The 21934-nt window shown below is 35.5% G+C and overlaps 1 protein-coding gene across 1 annotated transcript in view; it reads left to right on the forward strand.

Annotated features, from left to right (window-relative positions):
- Positions 1-21518, forward strand: part of LOC131050974 (DExH-box ATP-dependent RNA helicase DExH3) — a 70521-nt gene extending 49003 nt beyond the window's left edge. Inside the window, exons 9-19 of the mRNA XM_057985296.2 lie at positions 2923-3090; positions 3197-3469; positions 3927-4121; positions 5560-5763; positions 5943-6012; positions 6189-6337; positions 18564-18866; positions 19519-19578; positions 19777-19929; positions 20053-20163; positions 20284-21518. Coding sequence (XP_057841279.2) covers positions 2923-3090; positions 3197-3469; positions 3927-4121; positions 5560-5763; positions 5943-6012; positions 6189-6337; positions 18564-18866; positions 19519-19578; positions 19777-19929; positions 20053-20163; positions 20284-20775 — 2178 coding nt within the window. The 3' untranslated portion in view covers positions 20776-21518. The remainder of the gene's footprint in view (positions 1-2922; positions 3091-3196; positions 3470-3926; positions 4122-5559; positions 5764-5942; positions 6013-6188; positions 6338-18563; positions 18867-19518; positions 19579-19776; positions 19930-20052; positions 20164-20283) is intronic.
- The last annotated feature ends 416 nt before the right edge of the window (positions 21519-21934 follow it).

Raw genomic sequence — 21934 nt, forward strand, 5'->3', positions numbered from 1 at the left:
AACTAATGAGTAATTTTTTAACATAATAGTTTGACAGGTTTTCACATGAACATTAGAAAATAAGCAGTACAAACAATAAAAAATTATCCACTGAAATGAATGATTTACACCCTTTATTAGTGTAGGTTATATAGATTCATAAAGGATGAGGATGAGTGTTGTCTGAGTGAAGTCAATGTCTAGGCATGCATGGGCACATTTATGCTAGTTTATATGGAATCTCAGAAAGGCTCCAATGGATTAGATATTTGGAATTTACCAGGGGAGATTGCTATGAGAGTAGCTCTCAATGTTTTGTCTTTGACTATAATTTTTTTTTCCTAACTTGATTAGATGAGGAAACTTTTCCTTTAAACTGATAATGGAAAACCTTCTTGTCTGTGTCCTGGGGTATTGTGTCCAACCGGATAATTAATGGTTTTTTTCTTTGAGTAATGGGAGTTTTAATATTGAGCAAAGTATTCTGAACCGATGGTTGCTGAAATACAGAATGGTATCCTTAAGATAAGTGGAACCTTATTTCTTCAAGTGAGATGACATGTACAATTTGAGAAGGCATACACTGACAGCATCACGGATGCCAATTTGAGCTGGACAATCTAATCCAAAAGCTTTGGGCCAGATTGCTTGGCGAAAAATGTACAGCCCATATTTGACAAGCTTCAACTGTGATTTTGTTTGCTGGAAAACCTTTGTTTATACAAGTAAAGCTGAACATGATTGCCAACTTGGAAAGTATGAGGTACTTGACAAAAGTAATTGAGTGACTAGAGCTTTGCTTGATTTTGCTAGAAAATGTCCTGAATTATGGTATGAAGATTATTCAAATCTCACTGAAAGCAAAAAAATGTCATTTTCTCCTCTTGATGAGTTGTATTTGGAACTCACAGAGTAACTTAAATCTTATAAGTAGCCAAAGGTAGGAAGCAATAACAGAGTGGGAGGAGAATCTGTAATTGAGATACGGGTGTCCAGTGTTCACTGTATTGAATGATGTATAGACAATTGTCTGGCTTCTTATTCAGTTGATAAATGTAGAGAGCATGGGATCAGGCATGATAAAAACCTCATTCTCACCATCAGTGTCTGGATAAAACAACATGAAGGTAAGTGGCATTAAAGAAGCTTTTACATTGACCACCAAAAGTGAATAAGATGTATGAGTTGTGATTTGAAATGATAGTGAGTGGCAGGCCGAAATTGCTCCAAATATTTTGGAACAAGCTGGCATCTTGTGGAGCATCATGAAGATAGAGTCATAAAGTCATTCAGGTGCTAAGTTGTGTGCATGGCACTGAATAAACAGCCTGTAAACTCATTCTCATGGGTGCAAAGGTACAGGCAATGGATGATGCGAACCGAGATTTTGATGGGAAGGATTAGATTAAATGCAAAGGAACACTTATTGATGACATCCTTAACCATAAGATTTAAAAAAAACATTGTTTTATATATTTCAAGGTCTTATAGAAAAAAATGAGCCTACTTTAGCAGATGCTGATGACAAGGGTTGGTACACAAAGTTCCATAATTTTTACAACAATCCAGCCTTCGTGTTGCATTCAAGGAAATGGGCCTAGTTCACACTGGGATTGTGCACCGAGTCTCAAAGTACAGGGTACTTGACTTGAGGAGGAGGAAGATTAAGTTGGTGATATTGTCCTAATATCACATCACCAAATGATTTTTCTAAAAGACTCTTTATTCTCTTCATATTTTTCTTATAATAACCTTCTTTTTTATTCTCATCCTTCATAGAATCGATCAATATTTTTGTCATCCTATTTCTGTTAATGAACTTACCTATCTTTTTTCCTTATTTAATATTGGACTCATTCAGCTATTCCTTGATGAAGCAATGACCCTTCCTTGATGGAGCTATTCGATTGATAGGAGTCAGATGTATAAACTTGGAATAAATGAACATGTTGAAAGAAGATCATCTTGTTGTTTGCTGGACATTTCTTGAAGACTTCGTGCTCTTCCATCACCCTGAATATTTGTTTTTGATTTAATCAAGGCTTCAGAATGAGACATGTTATTTGTTAGTCATATATTTGCATGCACTTGAGTCGAAGCACCAATCTTTACCCAGGAGTCAGGACATTGTTTTCATCTTGATAAGCGACAAAACAAAGTCCTATAGCAGTTTACCTTCATTCCTGTTACACCTAACAATGCTAAGTTGTCCTTTTTATATTACTAACTCTACAATCCTTTTTAAGGTGACACATTCTTCTATGGTAAAATATTTTGCATTAATTCTAGAGCTCTACTTGAAGATGTAGTACCTGTGTAATGTTCAAAAATCTTTTTTGTCATTTTTCTTCAAACTTGTAACAGAGGAATGATGCATGCCTTCTGCCATTTTCTCTGAATTGTTGTTTCTATTTTTCCTTGTGCTAAAAAAGCTTCAGAACTTGTTAAGCTTATGTCAACAGTTGAAGAATCAGATGTAGTAATTAAAGCAGTTACTAAAGGCAAATCCTCAATCAAGGGTGTTAAACTGCCGAGAGTTACAACACTGCGTCTTCATTATTTTTGTTATCAATATCAGACATTTGCTCTCTTAGATCTTTATACTTGAGAACATGATCAGACAGAGCATTCTTCCATTTCTGTTGAAAACAACATATTCTTTTAAAAAATGACCTTCCCATTGAGTTTTTGTAAAGGACCTTTAGTTTTGTCCTATGTTCACTACCTTTAGTTGTACCTTGGATTGGGGATGGCAAGGAATTAGCAACTGTTAACCTCATTAGTTGTGGGGCTTAATTATGGATGTCTTAGTCATTCTTTTTTTAAATTTTGCATCAACTTAACATCTTTTTTTCAGTTATTTGTATGTACTTCAATATTTTCCATTAATTTTGATTATGACATCTATGTCTAATAATATTTCCTATGATTCCTCACATGCAGGGTTTTACACATCCAGTGAGAGAGTATTATCTGGAAAATATAGTAGAGAAGATAGGTTATAAACTTACACAATCTAACCAATTGGATGATTATGGACAAGACCAAGCATGGAAAATGCAGAGACAAGCACTTCGGAAGCGGAAGACTCAGCTTGCTGCCCTTGTTGAGGTGCAGTCTCATGACATTTAAATTTTGAGTTGGTCATGCATCTTATATACAGACAATTCAATTTTGTATGATTCTTACTCATATGCTATTTGAAATTTCTGTTCAGGATGCTGTTGCAAATGCTAACTTTGACCAGCATAGTTCCACTACACGCAATTCTTTGGCTTGTTGGAATCCTGATTGCATAGGCTTCAATCTCATAGAAGCGGTCTTATGTCATATTTGTAGAAATGAAAGAGCAGGTGCCGTATTGGTGTTTATGACAGGATGGGATGATATTAATTCTTTAAAGAACCAACTCATTTCACATCCTCTTCTAGGAGATCCAACCAGGGTTCTGCTGCTTGCATGCCATGGATCAATGGCTAGTTCAGAGCAGGTATCTTTAATTTCAATATCTTATGAGGAAGCAAATTTGGAATGTGCTTTCATTTCCCAAAAAACTGTTTAACTTGAGCACAAGTTTTCTCGTATATAAAACTTTCTCATGCCAGTCTTGTTTCTTCTAATGACGCATTTTCAAATGTTAAACTTGTATGTTTTTTTAAACTTCAAAATTTAAAGATCGACTTGATTGTGAATCTATCATTAGCTTGCATAGACTCATTAATATGAGATGGTGTTGTGTCAAATGCTGACACTGCAGTTCTTGTACCTTGTGAAATGTCAATACCTATGATGAAAGTAATTTGTAGATTTATTAATTTTTGTCAGACATACATGATATTTTATGATCATTGCATCTAGCAATGGCCAAAAAGTTTTAGCATATTTTATTATATAATGTTTGTTGTGTAATTTCTCAGAACTCAGGATAATTTAATGCTATGTTGCAGAAATTAATTTTTGAAAAGCCGCCCCATGATATCCGAAAAATAGTACTTGCGACAAACATGGCAGAGACAAGCATTACCATCAATGATGTTGTTTTTGTCGTTGACTGTGGGAAAGCCAAAGAAACTTCTTATGATGCGTTGAACAATACTCCTTGCCTACTTCCTTCTTGGATATCAAAAGCTTCTGCCCGGCAAGTATGATATATCACAATTTTAATTAGAGTGTATTTGAGGCATTGCCCTATATTGTATCAGAGCTCAAGTGGTTTGAATGATATGGCTTTGTTTTGATCATCCATCATCATTTAATTGAATGTATAATAAATTTTATTAGTGTTGCCTTGCTGGTGAACAAAGAAAAGGGATTAGAAAACACTAAAACTGTTTTTCATGAGGTAATCAGGATCCTGTTTCAAATTGAGGTAACTCTATATCAAGGGCATGGAATGCAAAAGAAGTTAGAAATAAGGTTAATCTATAACTTCATAAGTAGGTTCAATGCTCCAGAAGTTCTTGTTCTCGGGTGTAAATAATACAGACAAATATCGCTATGAATAGATGGGCATGGTAAGCAATTGCAAATTGTCAAAGGTAAGATAATGTTTATGGTCAAAGGGCCATTTTGTGCAAGGACTTTTTCAGCACTTGGCTTATGGTTTGCTTCGTTGTTGAATTTGACTAAGCTTTGTGCACTTAAATATTTATAGTGTGTTTCTTTACAAGTCCTCCTTTGAATATGGGCACCTGATAAGAACAGTGTAGTGTTTTAGCCCTGAACTTTACAAACTCAAAATGAACATCCGTTATAATGTATTCCGATATTATGATGTTTTTCATTCCCACATTCAAGGTCTTGCCTCATTTTTGAACTCTCATAACTATCTATTTAATTTTTAGTTGATTGTTGATTGTTGTTGTAAGTCTTGAACAATTTAGGCCATGTTTTCCAGTGACAAATATTGCCTGCCTTCTTCCCATGCTAAGTTTATCTTCTCCCTTGACATGGATGATCATTAAAGGGAGTATGGCTTAATCCTTTCACTAAACAAGTAGTCCTGTCCATTAGAAGAACATTAATCTTATAGTATATTTGTCAATTTAAGTGTCTTTCCAAGCAAATATGAGATAGACTTTATAGTTTGGTGCTTTTCTTGAACTAGGTTTTAACTTTATTGTTATTCAACAGCAAGTGAATTAATCTGCATATTATGGAAATTTAAAGTCTGAATTGATTGGTGTGGATTAAAAATGCATGTTATTTCTCGAAGTCTGTTTTGACAAAGGGCCTAGCTTGTAGATTTTCTGCTGATTTGGAAAAGATAAATACCACCTATGACACCTTATTTCCCAACTTTGAATTGTAGGATTAGTATCTATAAGTGTTTCATTTGTTTTTTATTGTAGAAAATCTAAAAGTAAAGTGTTATTAATTTGTGTTTGATTGTAGAAAAGTTAAAATCAAAATGTCAATAAACTACACACTTAGAAAGGTTGTATTGACAGCAGAAAGGAATTGATGTTTCAGATGTGTTTATTATCCGACTACAAATTATTTTTGTCTAATTAATCCTTTTCAACTTGTTTTTAATCTTTCACATGTCTGTTTACAAACATTTTTTTATCTTATCTGTAGAGGAGAGGCCGAGCTGGTCGTGTTCAACCAGGTGAATGCTATCATCTTTATCCAGGATGTGTATATGATGCTTTAGAAGAGTATCAGTTACCTGAGCTTCTGAGAACACCTTTACAATCTCTTTGTTTGCAAATTAAAAGCTTGCAGCTTGGAAGCATTGTAGAATTCTTGTCAAGAGCTTTACAGCCACCGGAGCCTCTTTCGGTATGTAAGAAGTTCACAAAACAAAATAAAAAATGCCTAAGAGATCTTGGACTAGACAAAAAGTGTAAACCATGAATATTTTTTCTTGCTTTTGTTAGAGCAACCTGCTTCTTATCTGTTGAGTTCCTTGTAAATCTCATTTTTTTCTACATACTCAATTTATCTTATCTTTATTCTAGGTTCAAAATGCAGTTGAATATTTGAAGACTATTGGAGCTCTTGATGACAAGGAAAACTTAACTATTCTTGGTATGTATAATTAATTTTGAAAATTCTAACGATTTTAAACATCTAGAAGCATTCTAAGTGAACTTTATCAATTGCGATTGTTTTCAAAATGCCTGTCAGGGTGGATACCAACCTTGTTGCTTGTCAAGGATCCCTTAATCTACTGTGGCATTATGGCATGTCTTTGAATTTTGCAGGACGCCACTTATCAATGCTTCCTGTGGAGCCTAAGTTGGGTAAGATGATTATCATGGGTACACTTCTCCATTGCTTGGATCCCATCCTTACAGTTGCAGCTGGTTTGAGTGTTAGGGATCCTTTCTTGCTACCTCATGACAAAAAGGAAGTAAGTTTAATTCCTTCAGTATGATAAGTTTAATTATCCGTTTCACTTAATTTTGTAATTTTTGCAAGATGACTGGGTTTTCCTCTTACATTTTTCAATAACATTGTTTAACTGATTAATCATGTGCATATAGGGTATAAATTTATAAAATGAAGAAGCATGCATCTAGACTTGATTACAAACAATCACTTTCCATTGATCACAATTAGCCATAGAGATCATCATTGGCAACAGTCTGGAAAATGGCTATGAGTAACTGTCCTCAAAATTGACCATGATGAGTAATTGAGACTAGAGATGATTATATTTATTCCCAATCAAATTCTTCATTGATTATTCTTTCATTTGATCATGGGTTGTTTTGCTGTTTAAGTAGATAAATAAGACACTTTTGTGACAATTATTATAAATATGCACTACTTTAGGTGTGAGTGTTCTTATACCAGCAATGAGAGTAGAAATCAAATATTATAAGTTTACATTGAATAACTATGAAAGTCACATTGTCCAATATATGATGAATTGATAGTGATAATTGATTGCTTAGACTGTTTAAGTATATATACAATCCAAAGCCCATCACCAAGAGTGATTTGGACTAAAACATCTTGGCAACACCATGTCAAAACTCTCGATGTTAACAAGTCTTAAATGCTTCATTAACATAGAGGTAGTTGTTTGAATTCCTTTATATTACTTTATATTAAAGTTTAGGGATGAGTGATATTGAACAACCCATCCAAAGAAAAGAGAATGAGGGTAATGTTGTCAAAATTTCTGTTTGATCAAATTGGTTAATTTGTGGTGGCAAATATGTGATTGGTGAGAGAGAAGTTGAAGATGAAATAGGCAAAGAGGAAAATTCTGGGGCACAATATTGGCTTCTGGTCTTAAAGGCCTCCAATTGTGCCTTTGCAGCTTTAGATGAAGTCACTAAATTACAACCACAATGCACTAAAGGATATATGGAAGGTTGACTAGATTGAACAGGTTGTACTCGATGTGAGAGATGTGTAGATGCTTTATCTATACATGTTTTATTTGCAATCATGACACATTCATGCACTATTATGAATTTTCTCCAAGAAGGAATTTCGTAAACCTGTAAATGTATTCCTATCATCATGAGATTTCTATTTTTGGTTGATCTAGAATATGAGAATAACAAGAGTGAACCAAAAGAGATATAAAATCTATTTAGGAAAGAGCATTGCATTTAAGGTCATAGATGTGTGTCATGTTTCTAATTCTTTTTTTAATATATGTGAAGTTCACCCTTGCTTTATCTCAAAGAGATATCCATAGGAACAATCAAAACAGTTTTTACGATTACAATTGATGAGAGAAAACTTATTTTAGAACTACAAATCTTCAAGGGTGGGTTAGGGACACTCGCATTGATAGAGATTTGGTTAAAACTATCATTGTTTGAGGACAAGCAATTTCCCAAAGGGCAGACTGTCATGGCCCTGTAAAATAAATACATGATCACAGCTTCTATTGCAGCATCTAAAATCACAGCCTTTTTTAATACTAAATCTGGGTGATAGGAATAAATAGGAGGCCAACCCAAGTAATAGGAGAAACAATTAATTAGGGGCCGACCTAACGAAAGTTATTATTAGCCATGCCCAAGAAAATATTTCTTCATAAGAGGGCCGACTGACAAGGTAGGGTTATTACGATTTCTGGCAAGGTTAACCAATAGTAAAGTTGAATGTGTTGAGACATGGACCAGCTAGGACTTGAACCTAGGACCTTCCATATGCTGCTGGAGTGCTCTACCACTGAGCTACTGGCCCCTCTTGGATCAGTCCATTGTCAGTCCGGGTGTGGCTTATTTCCAACACCAACAACCCCCCTTAAGCCACACCTCTTGTGTGCTTGGGGCTCCTAGCCTGGACCTGGCTCTGATACCATGTTGAGACATGGACCAGCTAGGACCCGAACCTAGGACCTTCCATACGCTGCTGGAGTGCTCTACCACTGAGCTACTGGCCCTTCTTGGACCAGTCCATCGTCAGTCTGGGTGTGGCTTATTTCCAACACCAACAGAATGATAACAACAAATTGATGATGGCCGACCTGCTTATGTGGAGTGCCACATTTGAAAAGGATAAAGTAAAATAGAATTAAATTAAACAAGGCCACTCCTTTTAGAAAGGTCACCTCCCTTGGACGAAGGGGTGGTTTGAAAGCTATACATAGAAGTTGTATGGGGGAAAGTTTAATAATATTACTGGGGGATTTAGAGCAGATGTTAGGGCAGGTCTGAGGCGGATTTTATGATCAGATTTTAAGGCAAATTATTGCAGATCTATTAGCAGATTTATAAGCAGATCTGAAGTTATTGAAATCAGATTTTATGAGCACAATTTAAGAAACTCTGTAAGCAGATCTTAGGATGAAGAACAGACTTGATATAAGATAGTCATATTCATTACTGTATATTGTAATTAATTTAGAAGGCAATTCATATGATTTTTTAGATCGATTCAATTCTTAAGGTTGCATAGCCAAATTAGTTACTTGTTCTTTCTTCGTTATAGGTGTTTTGGTTGTAGGTGTTTTTTGGGAGCTGTGGGGTTCAACAATCAACTCCAACATTGTATTAATGCACAAAATTTGTGACGTCATTTTTTGAGAGATTTGGCCTTGAGGAAAAAAATGGAGCATTTTAGATCAAAACAAACATCACCTTTGCATCTAGAATGTCCAAAAACCTTACGTATGTTTGTCCAAACATTCAAATTTGAGCAAGGGAAAAACCAAATTCTTTTTTAGGGTCATCGAAATTCATGCATAGAATTCTATACAATCGTACAATGTTGTACTGTGTTTTGCCATTTGTTAAGGTTGTAGGTCATTGTTGGCTTTGTCAGATTGACAACAAATTATTTTTGCAGCTTTCTCCCGTTTTTCGATGAACTTTAAATTTGTTAGTGGTTTTTCGAGTTTTTGCAGCTATAAGGTTTCCAATGGCATCATTTTATTGTTTACATGGGGTTATTTACTTCCTTGGCAACATAGTTTCCAACCATTGGCAACATTGTTTCATACCACTAACGACCTCCCCTTGCCACCCTTATTGCTGGTGACAACTTAACATCAACCGATGGCAATCTTTTTACTGTGCAGCTAAATTGCTGTTGTCAGAACAACCACAATGTCAACAGAGGTTCCACAAACCACCTTCTCCTTGTCTACATGAAATGGCAGTTTCAAAACTCATTCTTATAGTTTTGCGATGTACGACAATTGTTTTCGGACCTCCAGTTGTTTCTCAACACTCAAGTAATATTTCGGCACATGCAAGGCATATTTCGACATTAGGGTAATATTTTGGAGAATCATTTGCTGGCATCATCATTGCGTTAGCATTATAGGCTTTGTCCTAACTTGTCCAAACCCTAGTTTGTGTCCAAGAGGATTTATTTTTTTCTTTTTGGCATAACTTGGGAATATGGTGGCAAGAATTGGAAAACTAGATATCATCAAAAGCTGGTTTTGTGTAGTTTATAGTGATGTAGGTTGCATTATCAAATTTTCTTGTTGGTAAATTTTATCACTAGTTAAAATTAGATCATTTTTTTTTCTTCTGTTGAGCTCATAATTTTTTGTTTGAATCTCTGATTTTCACGATTCATGTGGTTTTTGGAAAGCTATTTTAAAGCTCTTCAAATCTATCCATGCAATTTTTCCAAAATTTGCCGTACGTTTTTTTTTTTTTTTCAATTCGTCGTTCGCAGAGTACTCGGCGAGTTTTTGAGTTTTTCTGCACTTTTCTAATTTTTACTTGCCGAAAAACTCGGCAAGTTTCTATAAAAAACTCGGGTACACTAAAAAAAGAGGCCCAAACACGTAAAAAATTATCTATTTTTGTTTTTTCAGGTCAGTTTCATTCTCTTCATCAGAATATATACATAAAGTATAAGTGGCATTTCAATATGTCTTTTTCCTTTCTTATACTTTTGAGTTATATTTCATGTATATATTGGCAGGATGTTTGAGAGTGGTTTCAGATTTCTAGGAGTTATAATGCAAATTCTAGGTTTTAGATCTTTTAATTTTTCAGACAGTCAAATTTCAATAATCAGTATGCTTCAATCAACATTCTCTCGCTCTCTCTATCTCACTCACTTTATCTGCCTCGAATTTTAGACCTATCTATCTCCCTATCACTCTTCCTCTATCCCCCTCTCTACCATTCTCCATCTCTCTCTGCTCTCTCCCCCAAGATCTAGACCTATCTCTCTACCCCTCTCTTTCTCACCCTCAGACCTCGGCGAGGGGTGCTACTCTCAACCTAATTTTAATTTGCAGATGCTTGGTGCAAAGTTGGGGTGGAAATACCCCAAATCTAAAAAAATTTGCCCTCAGAATCTTATGTCAACCTTGTAGATCGTTCAATTGTGAGGGCAATTAGAGCTTGTTTGAGGCCATCGACACGAAGAAGAGGAGCAAGTTAGCTCAAAAACGCCTCAATGACATTGTCTTCGTGCATATAATCTTCAATTGCACGTAAGGAAGGTAGAGGAAGTAGAAGGTGGTCCAATTGACTTGGATGATATAGATCCTTACAGTGATTGAACATCACAAGAGCAACCTCCATTGTTTTCCGAGGATGACATCATTGATTTGGAGTTGCAGGCTATGGAGGAGGAGGGGGGTGGATTTGGTTTCACGCTGGATGACATTGAGGAGGAAGAGGATGAGGATGAGGAGTCATTGCCAGTGCTAGAAGCAGGTGGAGACATAGCTTCATCCAGGATGGAGGACGAGCCAGCCATACCGAGCGAGGAGGCACAGTCACGTCCACTGCAGACTTCTAGGACTAAACCCTCTAGTTCTACCTCTCCCCTAGTTTTTGCTAGAGATGGGAAGAGGAAGTTGTAATTGTAATGATGTATTTACTTTTGGTTTTACAAAAACTATTTACTATTTTGCTTCCAACCATTAGCATTCCTTATGAGGATGCGATTTTGTAGACACTTTGCATGTAAATATATCTAGAATCAGCTTGTTTCTTTTGTGTTCTCATTTATTGACTCATTGGATGCTTCTTCTCATTAAATTTTGCAAAAAAAATGCATTTTTAATTAAATTTAAGCATGTTTTTAAGTTGCTGAGTTTTTCGCTGAGTTTTTCCCGATTTTTTTTTCAGGCCTTGGCGAGTAGTTCATCTATGCTATTTTACATTCTAGTCAATTGTTTGGACATCTTGGCACTTGGAAATGTTTTGTTTGCATGAGATGATTTTGTTTGAGTTGCTTTATATGTATTGAGGTTACGGGTGTCTAATTTCCTCATTTGAGGAGTATCATTGGTTTTTTAATTTTATTAAAGGATAATTATGAGTCTTGGCTAAATGGCAATTTGACACATCTCAGGTGGCCTAATCTATGTACTCATGCCTGAACCATACACACTAGGGAGTAGATCAACATGAGGTAATATCATTGATCGTGTTGTAGGATTTATTTTTTTAGTGTTGATCATGACACCATGTGCCATATCGGACATTGATTCTCCCTACACGCCTTGGACTAGGATTTGGAAGATCTATGGAGACCCTCATATCTCCATTCCCAGATGATCTTGTTGTAGATTGTCTCATTTCCATTGATGATGCAGAGAGCATACCCTTTGATGATGATACACTAAAGGAGCCTGAGTATATCATAGGTCTTGCATGTTTCGATGGTTCAAAGACTTGTCTCCTTGCTCCCTCTCCTATTGAGATCACATCTTTAACTTCTGTTGTTCTTGATGAGATAATTATTGTTACATCCATAGCCCTAATTGATTCAATTGAGTTGGTTATTCATCCTTTTCCAAACAAAATTATTTGGGGTTTATATCTATTAGACATGTCATCCTTGTCTGTGGAGTCCCATAGTGTAGATTTGGAGGATTAATTTGAGGACATTTGTCTTCTCTTCCATGACAACCACATCATCATTGCCTTTGGAGCTTCTTCTACATCAATCTTTGCATAATTTTGGATTGGCATCGCTTGATTCTATCATGTAGACAATTGAATAGTTTTTAGAGACACATTTAGATTTGGATTCCCTATTCATCTAGCATATGTGAATGGCTTCTCCAATCACTAGTGGATCTATTTCTTCCTAAGAGAAGTGTTTTCTGCAAGCAATAGATTGTGTTTTATCTTAAAGCTTTCATCATTAGCATGGGAGCTACTTCTTTGTGGGGGGGATTCATATTCTCATCATCTTTCTCTTATTGGGGGGATATTCATTATATTGATGTGACAAGCAGTCCTTGGGGGGTCACATTGAGTCCTTTCCTTATTTTGCTAGCATGCATTTATTTCATTCTCCCTCTTTTTGAGAGTAGTTCTTTCCCATGTGGTTTTCTTCTTTTCTTTGGTTATGAGAGATTTATTTGTTTCTACATGGGTACCTCATTAGGCCTTGTAGCAGAAACCCATTCATGCATCCATCCATACATTGATCATTAGATTTTTTTTTTTTAGCTATTCTTGAAGTTGTATTTGAGAGGGGTGTTAGAATAAACTACGAAAAACATCTAATTATAGGTCCTTTTTTTACTTTTACTTAAGATAAACATGGGGGAATGCTTTTTATTTCTTAGGTCATGAGCTTTTATGTTTCAATGCATAGGTTGAGGACACTTGGGATAATCTAATTTAATCTCCACCTAGGGTTTCATCTAGGGTTGGTTTTTGCTTTTTTTTAAAGGATTCATTATTGCATATTGGGATTAATTCAAATGCTAATTTAAATGTGTTTTTGGATCAATACAATTTGCAAGGTTGCATAGTGAAGTAGTTGCTTTTTTATTTCTTTGTGATAGGTGTTTTGGTTGCAAGTGATTTTTGGGTGCTGTGGTGTTCAATAATTAACTCTAACAATTGTAGGAAAGTTGGGGTGAGGTATAAAATATTGTGAGCGATGTTGTAGGCTTTTTTTGAGGCCTTACCTATTTTTCAGTGGTGTTTCATTTGAGTTCACTTTTTTTGAAGTTGGCACTAGTTCAAGCCAAAGAGGTAGGTAAAAGGATAGATAGAATGGCCTTTTAAGTTAAACTGGTGTGGGTGGGGATTTTTGAGTGAGTGATGCTGAAGATGGTTAGATAGGGAAGAGTTCATATCGTGTTAGGATCATGAGAAAAACAGGTGTGTACCTATTTTTCAATGGTGTTTCATTTGAGTTCAATTTTTTTGTAGTTGGCACAAGTTCAGGCCAAAGAAGTAGGTAGGAGGATAGATAGAATGGTCTCTACGGTAGTTCTTGGTATAATAAGTTAAAGCTGGTGTGGGTGGGGATTTTTGAGTGAGTGATGCTGAAGGAGATGGTTAGTAGGGAAGAGCCGTTCATTCCTGTTAGAACCATGAGATAAATATGTTAATTTAATTATATTTACTTATATTCGACTTTTAATTAAGAGATTAGCACACCCATGGAACTTTGGAGCCTCTTGATTGATGAGAGCATGAGTTACTTTTCAAGCCGTCTTTTCATGAGACTAGAAAAAACTTCTTTCGTCGGCAATGTAGAAATGACCAAATCTCTTGTTGAAGGACACTTTGCACGACTAAGAATTGTTGAAGGACACTTTGCACGAACTAAGAATTTGTATTATTGTTGCAGCAGAGGGAATATAGCTAGTTTTGTTAAGTCCTTGCCCATAGAGAGCTTTCAATCAATCAATTCAAGGTTGTCACTCTAGGTCAACAAGACTACCTTTGTTTTGTTGGAATATGGAAGAGATTAGAAATGCAGTCATATGGGAAATTAAACTCTTCCCTAGAGATTTATTTAAGCCACAAAACACAAACCCTAACTGTTTTATTGTGGGCAACAAAGCCAACCTTCACCCTGTTTTAGACAACTAGTTCTCATTCCTTCGCCAATACTATTGGAACAATCTAGAATGTATAGTTGCAAAAGTGATCCCTTTTCTATTATCTATCAATTTTCCATCAGACCTCTTTTTGGTTTGGTGCTCTTCTCTAGCATTATCTAGGGCATAGTAAATGAAAGCCCGAACCCACATCTTGAATGAATCTTTGATTCCTGGTAGGAGAGTTTTCTTATTTGCCTCAATTAGGATAGTGCCAATTTTTGGTGAGATTAAAAGTTTTGAATGCAAAGTATGTGGGAGATAATTTGTAATTTACGAAGAGGGCAGAAATTTTTGTGTTGAAAAAGGCTGTTGGCAAGAAGATCATTTCTTTTGTCCATCATGGTCTAGAATTGGCTATTGCTTAGAAGAATTTGTGAGATGAAGAGAAAAAGTTGAATGTAGGTTGAAGAGACCTACTCAATTCCTTTTTTGTTCTCATAATTGCATGTGCTCATGTCTATAGAGTCAAAAGGGGAATATAAAACAAATGGAACCTTAAGAGCCCTTGACATACGGTGTTTTTCTGTTTTCTAGTAAATGGTTTGAATCCCATCTCTTCCAAACATCCCCCCCATTATAGAGGGAAGAGATGGTTCTATCATAGATGGAAGACTCACAGAGTACTCCGCGAGTATTTTTGTGAAAAACTCTCCGAGTTTTTGGCAAGTTTTTCACAAAAACTTGGCTGCTTAAAATAGAGAGGCCCAAACACATCAAAAAATTATCTAAATTTTTCTTTTCAAGTCAATCTCATTCTCTTCATCAAAATATATACATGAAATATAACATTTAACCTTTCTTATACTTTAAGCTATATTTCATTGGCAAGATGTTTGAGAGTGGTTTCAAATCTCTAGGAGTTATGATGCAAATTCTAGGTTTTAGAAGATCTTTAAAATTTTCAGACTTATTCAAATTTCAGTAATTAATAGGCTTCTATCAGCATTTTTTCGCTCTCTCTATCTCACTCACTTTATCTATCCCGAATTCTAAATCTATCTATCTCCCCATCACTCTTCCTTTATCCCCTCTCTCCACCACTCTCTATCTCGCTTTGTCTGCTCTCCCTCAAGATCTAGACCTATCTCTCTACCTCTCTCTCTCTCATCCTCAAACCCCCATGAAGGGTGCTACCCTCGACCTCGTTCTGGTGAGGTGGAGGAGCCACATTGGACTCCTAGGACTAGACCCTCTAGTTCTCTCTCCCTTAGGTTTCACAAGAGTTGGGAAGAGGAAGATGTAAAATGTTTTGATGTAGTATTTAATTTTAGTTTTACAAAAACAATTTGCTATTTCATTTTGTTTCAGATTTTCAGCCATCAACATTCCACATGAGGATGCCATTTCGTACGTAGTTTGCATTTAAATCAATCGAATATATCTAGACTCAGCTCGTTTCTTTTATGTACTCATTTATTGACTCATTGGATGCATCTCCTCATTTAATTTTGGAAAAAAAAATGCATTTCTACTTAAATTTAAGCAAATTTTTAAGTTGCTGAGTTTTTTTTTCAGGCCTTGTTGAGTTTTTGCTTTTGGTGAGTAGTTCAACTATGGGTTCTATAGCTCTCATTCAGTAGGAACTGATAGGCCTACAATAGGGAACCATAGCATGCTGAATCAAATGGATGCTTTTTATATAGGAATTTCTTGCATTAATAGAACGATCCTAGGATCAAAGTCATCGATGAATGCAGTACTCTATCACTAGATTTGCTTGCTAACTTTGCTATAAGATCAGTACCCTTCTTTGATCTTTCTCTTATGCATGTGAGGTTGTTGATGAGTTTTATCTCGTTCATGATTTTAGGCAGCAGATCCCTGACATATATGGTTTAATATTTTTATCAACATTACTTTGTGGAACGGCTCTATAATTATTTTTAGTGCGGTTGCTTCCTTGTTATCAAGCAAATATTTTTGTAGATACGTATACATATAGCTTGCTGTCAACCATCCACAAGTTTTCTCAAACTGAGTCTTGTAACTCATTTATAAAGTAGTATTGTTTCAGCTCATTGCAAATTGGCTTGTATAATATCTCAACCAGGTATCTTTATTTGGCAAATTGACTAGTTTTTTTCTTGGTTGAAGTCAGCCACTCATTTTAGCCATCTGCATTGTAGTATTTCAGTTCTTTTTTAAAATACTGCCTTGACTGCTTTTCATATCTTATTCTTCTTGGCTCCAGCTTCTTGTGTCATTTCAGTGCCAAATTGCAGAGCACCAGGAAAATGTGCTAGCCTGCTTTTTAATACATCTTCCGATATAGCAGTTGCTTTCCAATAATACTCCTAGTCAAGGAAATGTGATTCAGGGCCCTGATTTTTCTTGCTGCCAAATCTTGCAGGCTTTGAAACCAATGGATAAGGTTTCATTTTTTGTTTTTCAGCAGATGTTTCAATTAATTCAACAGTTCTTCTCTGTAGTAAACAAATTGGATTTTTCAAGTGAGGCGTTCTTTTGCTCGGTATGGACAATGAACTTGGAGTCGTTCTGGGCAGTTACACTTGTCTCTTAACCAATTAAAAATTTAGTATAACCTCTACTCAAACATTAAGCTACCCTAATTGTGTTGAGATGCTGTGCACCTGGATTTCATAAATGGGAATCTGATTTGTGTCAATATTCCTTAGTGTTTCTTTCTCCTGATTTGTAATGGAGTGGCCATAAGTCTGTCAACTTTTTTGGTTTATTTGGTGTAGTTCTATTGAATGTTTATCTTCTGCTTTCTTTTAAGAAATTATTCATTTAGCTCAATGGCTTATCTCTGTGGCAATTGAATTCTCCAAGGTTGGTGTTAATTTTAGGGCATACTTGGACTTCAAATCCTGTTTGGCAGCTACATTTGTCTGATAATTAAGGATTAGAGGCTCTCCCAAAATGCTAAGTTGGCTTAATTGTGTGGAAATGCCATCCATCTTATTTTCCAAAATGAGAATCTTACCTACATTAGTATCTCTTTTGTGGTGCTTCTCCAAACCTGGAGTAGTCTCGTGACTGGCTAGAATTCTTCACGACTGACTTGTTTCTTGCTTACATATTACCTCTTGTCTGTATTTCTGGAGCATTTGTAAGAAAAGTCAACTACTTTGTTGCTTTGGCAGACTCGCTAATAGACATGTACTGGATGCAACTGTTCTTTGATGAGCAATGAGAGTTGAATTCATATTGTACAGCCATGAAAGCTACTGATAAAATAAAATTGAACAGTGACATTTGCTAGTTTACCAGGAGAAAATTAAGGTTGTACAGCTATTTGTTTCTTACCTTGTATACAGCTATGCAGATAAAATATTTAGATTAACTATGTAAGTTACAGTAACTTTAACAAAACACATTAAGTTTAGGCGGTAAAGTTAATAACATCTCTTTAAATTCTGTACTATAGACAAGTGGACCTGTATTGTCTAATTAGATGAATATAAGCATGAGAAGCATAAATTATTAATTGCTTGGGAATGTTCTATGAAAATCCAGCTCATGATTGGATGTTATCTATAATCCATTCTTCTTGGTTCAGCTAATTGGTCCCAAGCCAGGCTGAAACATGTTTTTATACCTTAATTCTCAATTGAAGACCTTGAGTTAGACATTTACATATGTTGTACTTTGTATTCTGAGGTCTTTGTGCTGGCAGATCTACATCAGATATGTTGTTACTTGGTTTTTCTTGTTTAAACAATGAGCCAAATTTACTAATTCCCCCCCACAAACCACATAGGATGGCAGCTCTAACCAGCAAGAGATGAAAGAAAAATTTACGATTCTGACTATAACAATTAAGGCAAATACTAAAAGCTCTATAAAATGGAATCTCTCTTTGGGATGAATTTGATCCAGGTGATTTGAGAAGAATTATAGATGCAACAATTGTTAGTGGTAGAAACCCATTTTAGTGATTTCTGACCAGTCAGCAAAATTGAATTAATAGGCTTTCAGTTTCAATTTAATGTTGCTTCTTTTGATAGTTGTTAGAATTAGCCAACAAGGTAGCATCTGTTTGGTACTATAGACGATTTAATTAATCCACTCTTGTTGATTGTTACAATATTTAGTACCAGATAAGAAGATGTGCATTGCACTCTCAATCATCTTGAGGTGTGGGGTAGTCCATTAGTGGTCATGCCTTTTTTGGGGGATACTCATACCTGAAACTACACTTTGAATTTACTTCGGAAGACATGAAATTGAATATTATTAAGTAGATTGTATTTTTAACTTCAGTTACTGACTTCAAACTTTTGTGGCAACTTTGGAGATTACTGAATATGGGTCATATGAGAGACACTCAAAAGATATTGAAACTGATTATTTCAATTGTTTCCTGCAGCTTGCAGATGCAGCAAAAGCAAAGTTTTCTGCAACTAGTGATCATATGGCCCTTGTCCATGCATATGAGGGCTGGAAAGATGCACAAAGAGATGGATCGGTTTATGATTATTGCTGGAGAAATTTTCTGTCAACACAAACTTTGCAAGCCATACATTCTTTGCGCAAACAGTTCCACTTTCTGCTAAAGGAGGCCAATTTGTTGGATGGTGATGCTGATGTCTTAAATGAGCTGAGGGATAATCAAGCTTTGGTGGAGGCAGTTATATGTGCTGGTCTTTTTCCTGGGGTAGTTTCTGTTGTGGTGAGATATTTAGCATCCAGTATCCATACTCCATGGGGATTTGACTTTTAATATTTATTTGACACTTAAGTTATAGAAAGCTTCATAAATTTAAGTATCCACAGAACATTTTTTAAGGCAATTACATGAATGCCATGAGAAATATTTGAGTGTTACCACCTAAAAATTTGAGATCTTGTAACCTTTCATGAATATCATGAATTAAAAATTCGGAAAAAAAGCATTATATCATTGGTCAGAATAGTCTTGTTAGTGTAGAGTTGATGTATGACCCAGAAGCTATGCTGTTTTTCTACCGTGGTAACAAAAGCAAATTGAAACTCTAAACTTGAAGGGAAAATAAGTAGCATTGAACTTACATTTTAAGCACTTAGTAATCTAGATTTGACTATATCAATCAATGTAAGAGGAACGCAGGATATTAGTCAGAAATAATAGAATAGTCTTAAAAGTGTAGAGTTTTATGTATGACCCACAAATGCTATGCTGTTCTTCTATTGTGATAACAAAAATCAAATTGAAACTCAAAATTGAAAGGGAAAATAAGTATGTTTGAACTTCATATTTTAAGCGCTTAATAATCTATTTACTTCAAAACATTTTTCTCAATTTTTATTCACAAATGGTAAAACAGTATTTTTTCCTTGTGCAGAATAAGAAAAAATGTATTTCTATGAAGACTATGCTAGATGGTCAGGTTCTGCTTTGTGCTGTAAGTTTTTCTGAGAAGACTATTTTAGTTTCTCTCTGGCCATTGCTGGCAAGATCATTACGCTTAATTCTTTGAAGACTATCACATTATTTTAAAGCACAAGATATATTTAAATCAGATTGGATCATCTGCATTTGTTGGAGTCATCATTCTTTTGCTTCCATGATATTTGTTTAAAAAAGTTATATTTGGTTGCAGAATTCGGTGAATGCGCAAAAGGAAAATATTCCCTGCCCCTGGATGGTGTTCTTTGAGAAATTTAAAGTCAATTCAGTATTTATTCGTGATTCAACAGGAATCTCAGATTCTGTCTTACTGCTTTTTGGAGGTGCACTTACTCGTGGAGAAGTAGTGAGTTTTATGTTTCTTCTGTAATACTTTTGATCTATTTATGGCCTACTGATTAAATCTAAGAGATTGTTTTGCTTTTAACTGTTACTCACAGATTGGATTTGTGTTTCTCTTGTGTTTTAGGATGGTCATTTGAAAATGTTAGATGGATACTTGGAGTTCTTTATGGAACCTGATTTAGCAGAGATCTATTTGAAGCTCAAAGATGAGCTTGATGACCTGATTCAAAAGAAGGTGTGTTCAACACATTTTCATAATTAGATGTAATTGTATCTAACATTTTTGAGTTTGATGTTTCATAAATTTTGTTACTGTTATTATTATTAATAAGAGGAGTTACTTCTTTGTTGACAGCTTCAAAACCCTAGTATGGATATTCACAAAGTTGGTGATCATCTATTGCAAGCTGTTCGAGAGCTCTTGTCTGCAGATAGATGTGAAGGGAGGTTTGTGTTTGGCTGTGAAGTCCGTGAGTCCCAAGTCCAGAAAACCAAAGTCAAGAAATCTAAAGACATGAATGTTAATGATGCAAGTTCCAGTCAAAATCCCAAAAGTTTATTACAAACACTGGTGTCAAGAGCAGGATATGGTCAACCTCGATATAAGACAAAGCATATGAACGATAATCAATTTAGAGCAATGGTGGAATTTAATGGGATGCAGTTTGTGGGAAGACCATGTTACAAGAAAAGGTCTGCAGAGCAAGAAGCTGCAATGGAAGCATTAGCATGGCTAACTGGTGCATCACGTTCATTGCCTGCCGGGAAAAATAATAAGGCAATGCCACTTAAGAAAACGAAGAAAAAGGAGCATGAACTGGTAAAAAGTGCTGCTTCTCGTTGGTAGTTCCCAAGAGAACTAGAAAAAACATGAAAGTTGATATTCTTTTCTGGAAGGTTGAGTCCAGAATTTATGCTTTATGTACAACTTTGTGAAATATGCAGATTCAGTTGCATCTGGGTTTTTATTGTTCTGAGGAAGCTACAACCAAGCACAAAAATGTCTCGTCTTGCGAATAAAAAATAAGCTTTTGATAGTCAAGATGCCTACAGTTGGTGCAAGTTCTGATTTATTCATTGCATCGTTTGTGGGCTTGACAGCCTGTGAACCATTCAGATTGAGGGGATTGTCTAAATCAGGCTTCTGAGACAGACAGTTGTAGCATCCAATTGTTAAGTTATAGAACTTTGGGCTACTTGTTACAGAATTCCTTCCCTTGAAAATGGTTCCAGCATAGGAGTTATTTATTTAGAATTCTAGGGAATTCTTATTTTTTCCTACTTCATGGAGTAGCATTTGGGGAGAATGGAAGAGTAATTGCAAGAGAGGTTATGCCATTTTTCTTTCCCATATCTACAAGGAGGGAGCTACCATGTGATAGTCCTGGTTTCATATACAGTTGATGCAACTTCCAGATTTATTTTACATCATCGAGGTACAGAGCAAATCTTTTCTGGATTTGACAGATATAATTGTCAATCCCGTGTATCATTTTTATAATTATACTTCCCAAACATAATGGATGGTGAATTGTACACTTTTGGAAGCCAAGCTAATCCCATAATGGTAAATATTTTCTTTTTGTCTTCCTTCTTTCATCTTATAAAAGGGCAAGTTGCAATCTTTACTTTCCAGGTGAACTTCTGTCCGCTCCTTTATTTCCTTCATGGTTTTTTGAATTTTCACTACCATATGGATCTGGGTACTGCCACTATTCCGGATGGCGAATTGTACAGAGTCAAAAGACAGTGATGATAAAATAATAAAAATCTTTAAAATAACACCAAAAATGTTAATGAGTACTATTTTCAATCAAGAGCAAGCAACACCAAGATTTATTCATGTGGTTCTTAACTTTGACAATGAGTAAGAACACTTTTTCTATTCTGAACATATATATTAATAAAGCCTTATTATTCATCGTGTGTGTCGAATGATCGATGATCAGTAATGGGTTTTTTCTACATTGTAAGCATAAGATGTTTTTACACTGTTGGTGCAATGG

Source organism: Cryptomeria japonica, chromosome 6, assembly GCF_030272615.1.
Source record: "Cryptomeria japonica chromosome 6, Sugi_1.0, whole genome shotgun sequence".
NCBI classification, from domain to species: domain Eukaryota; kingdom Viridiplantae; phylum Streptophyta; class Pinopsida; order Cupressales; family Cupressaceae; genus Cryptomeria; species Cryptomeria japonica.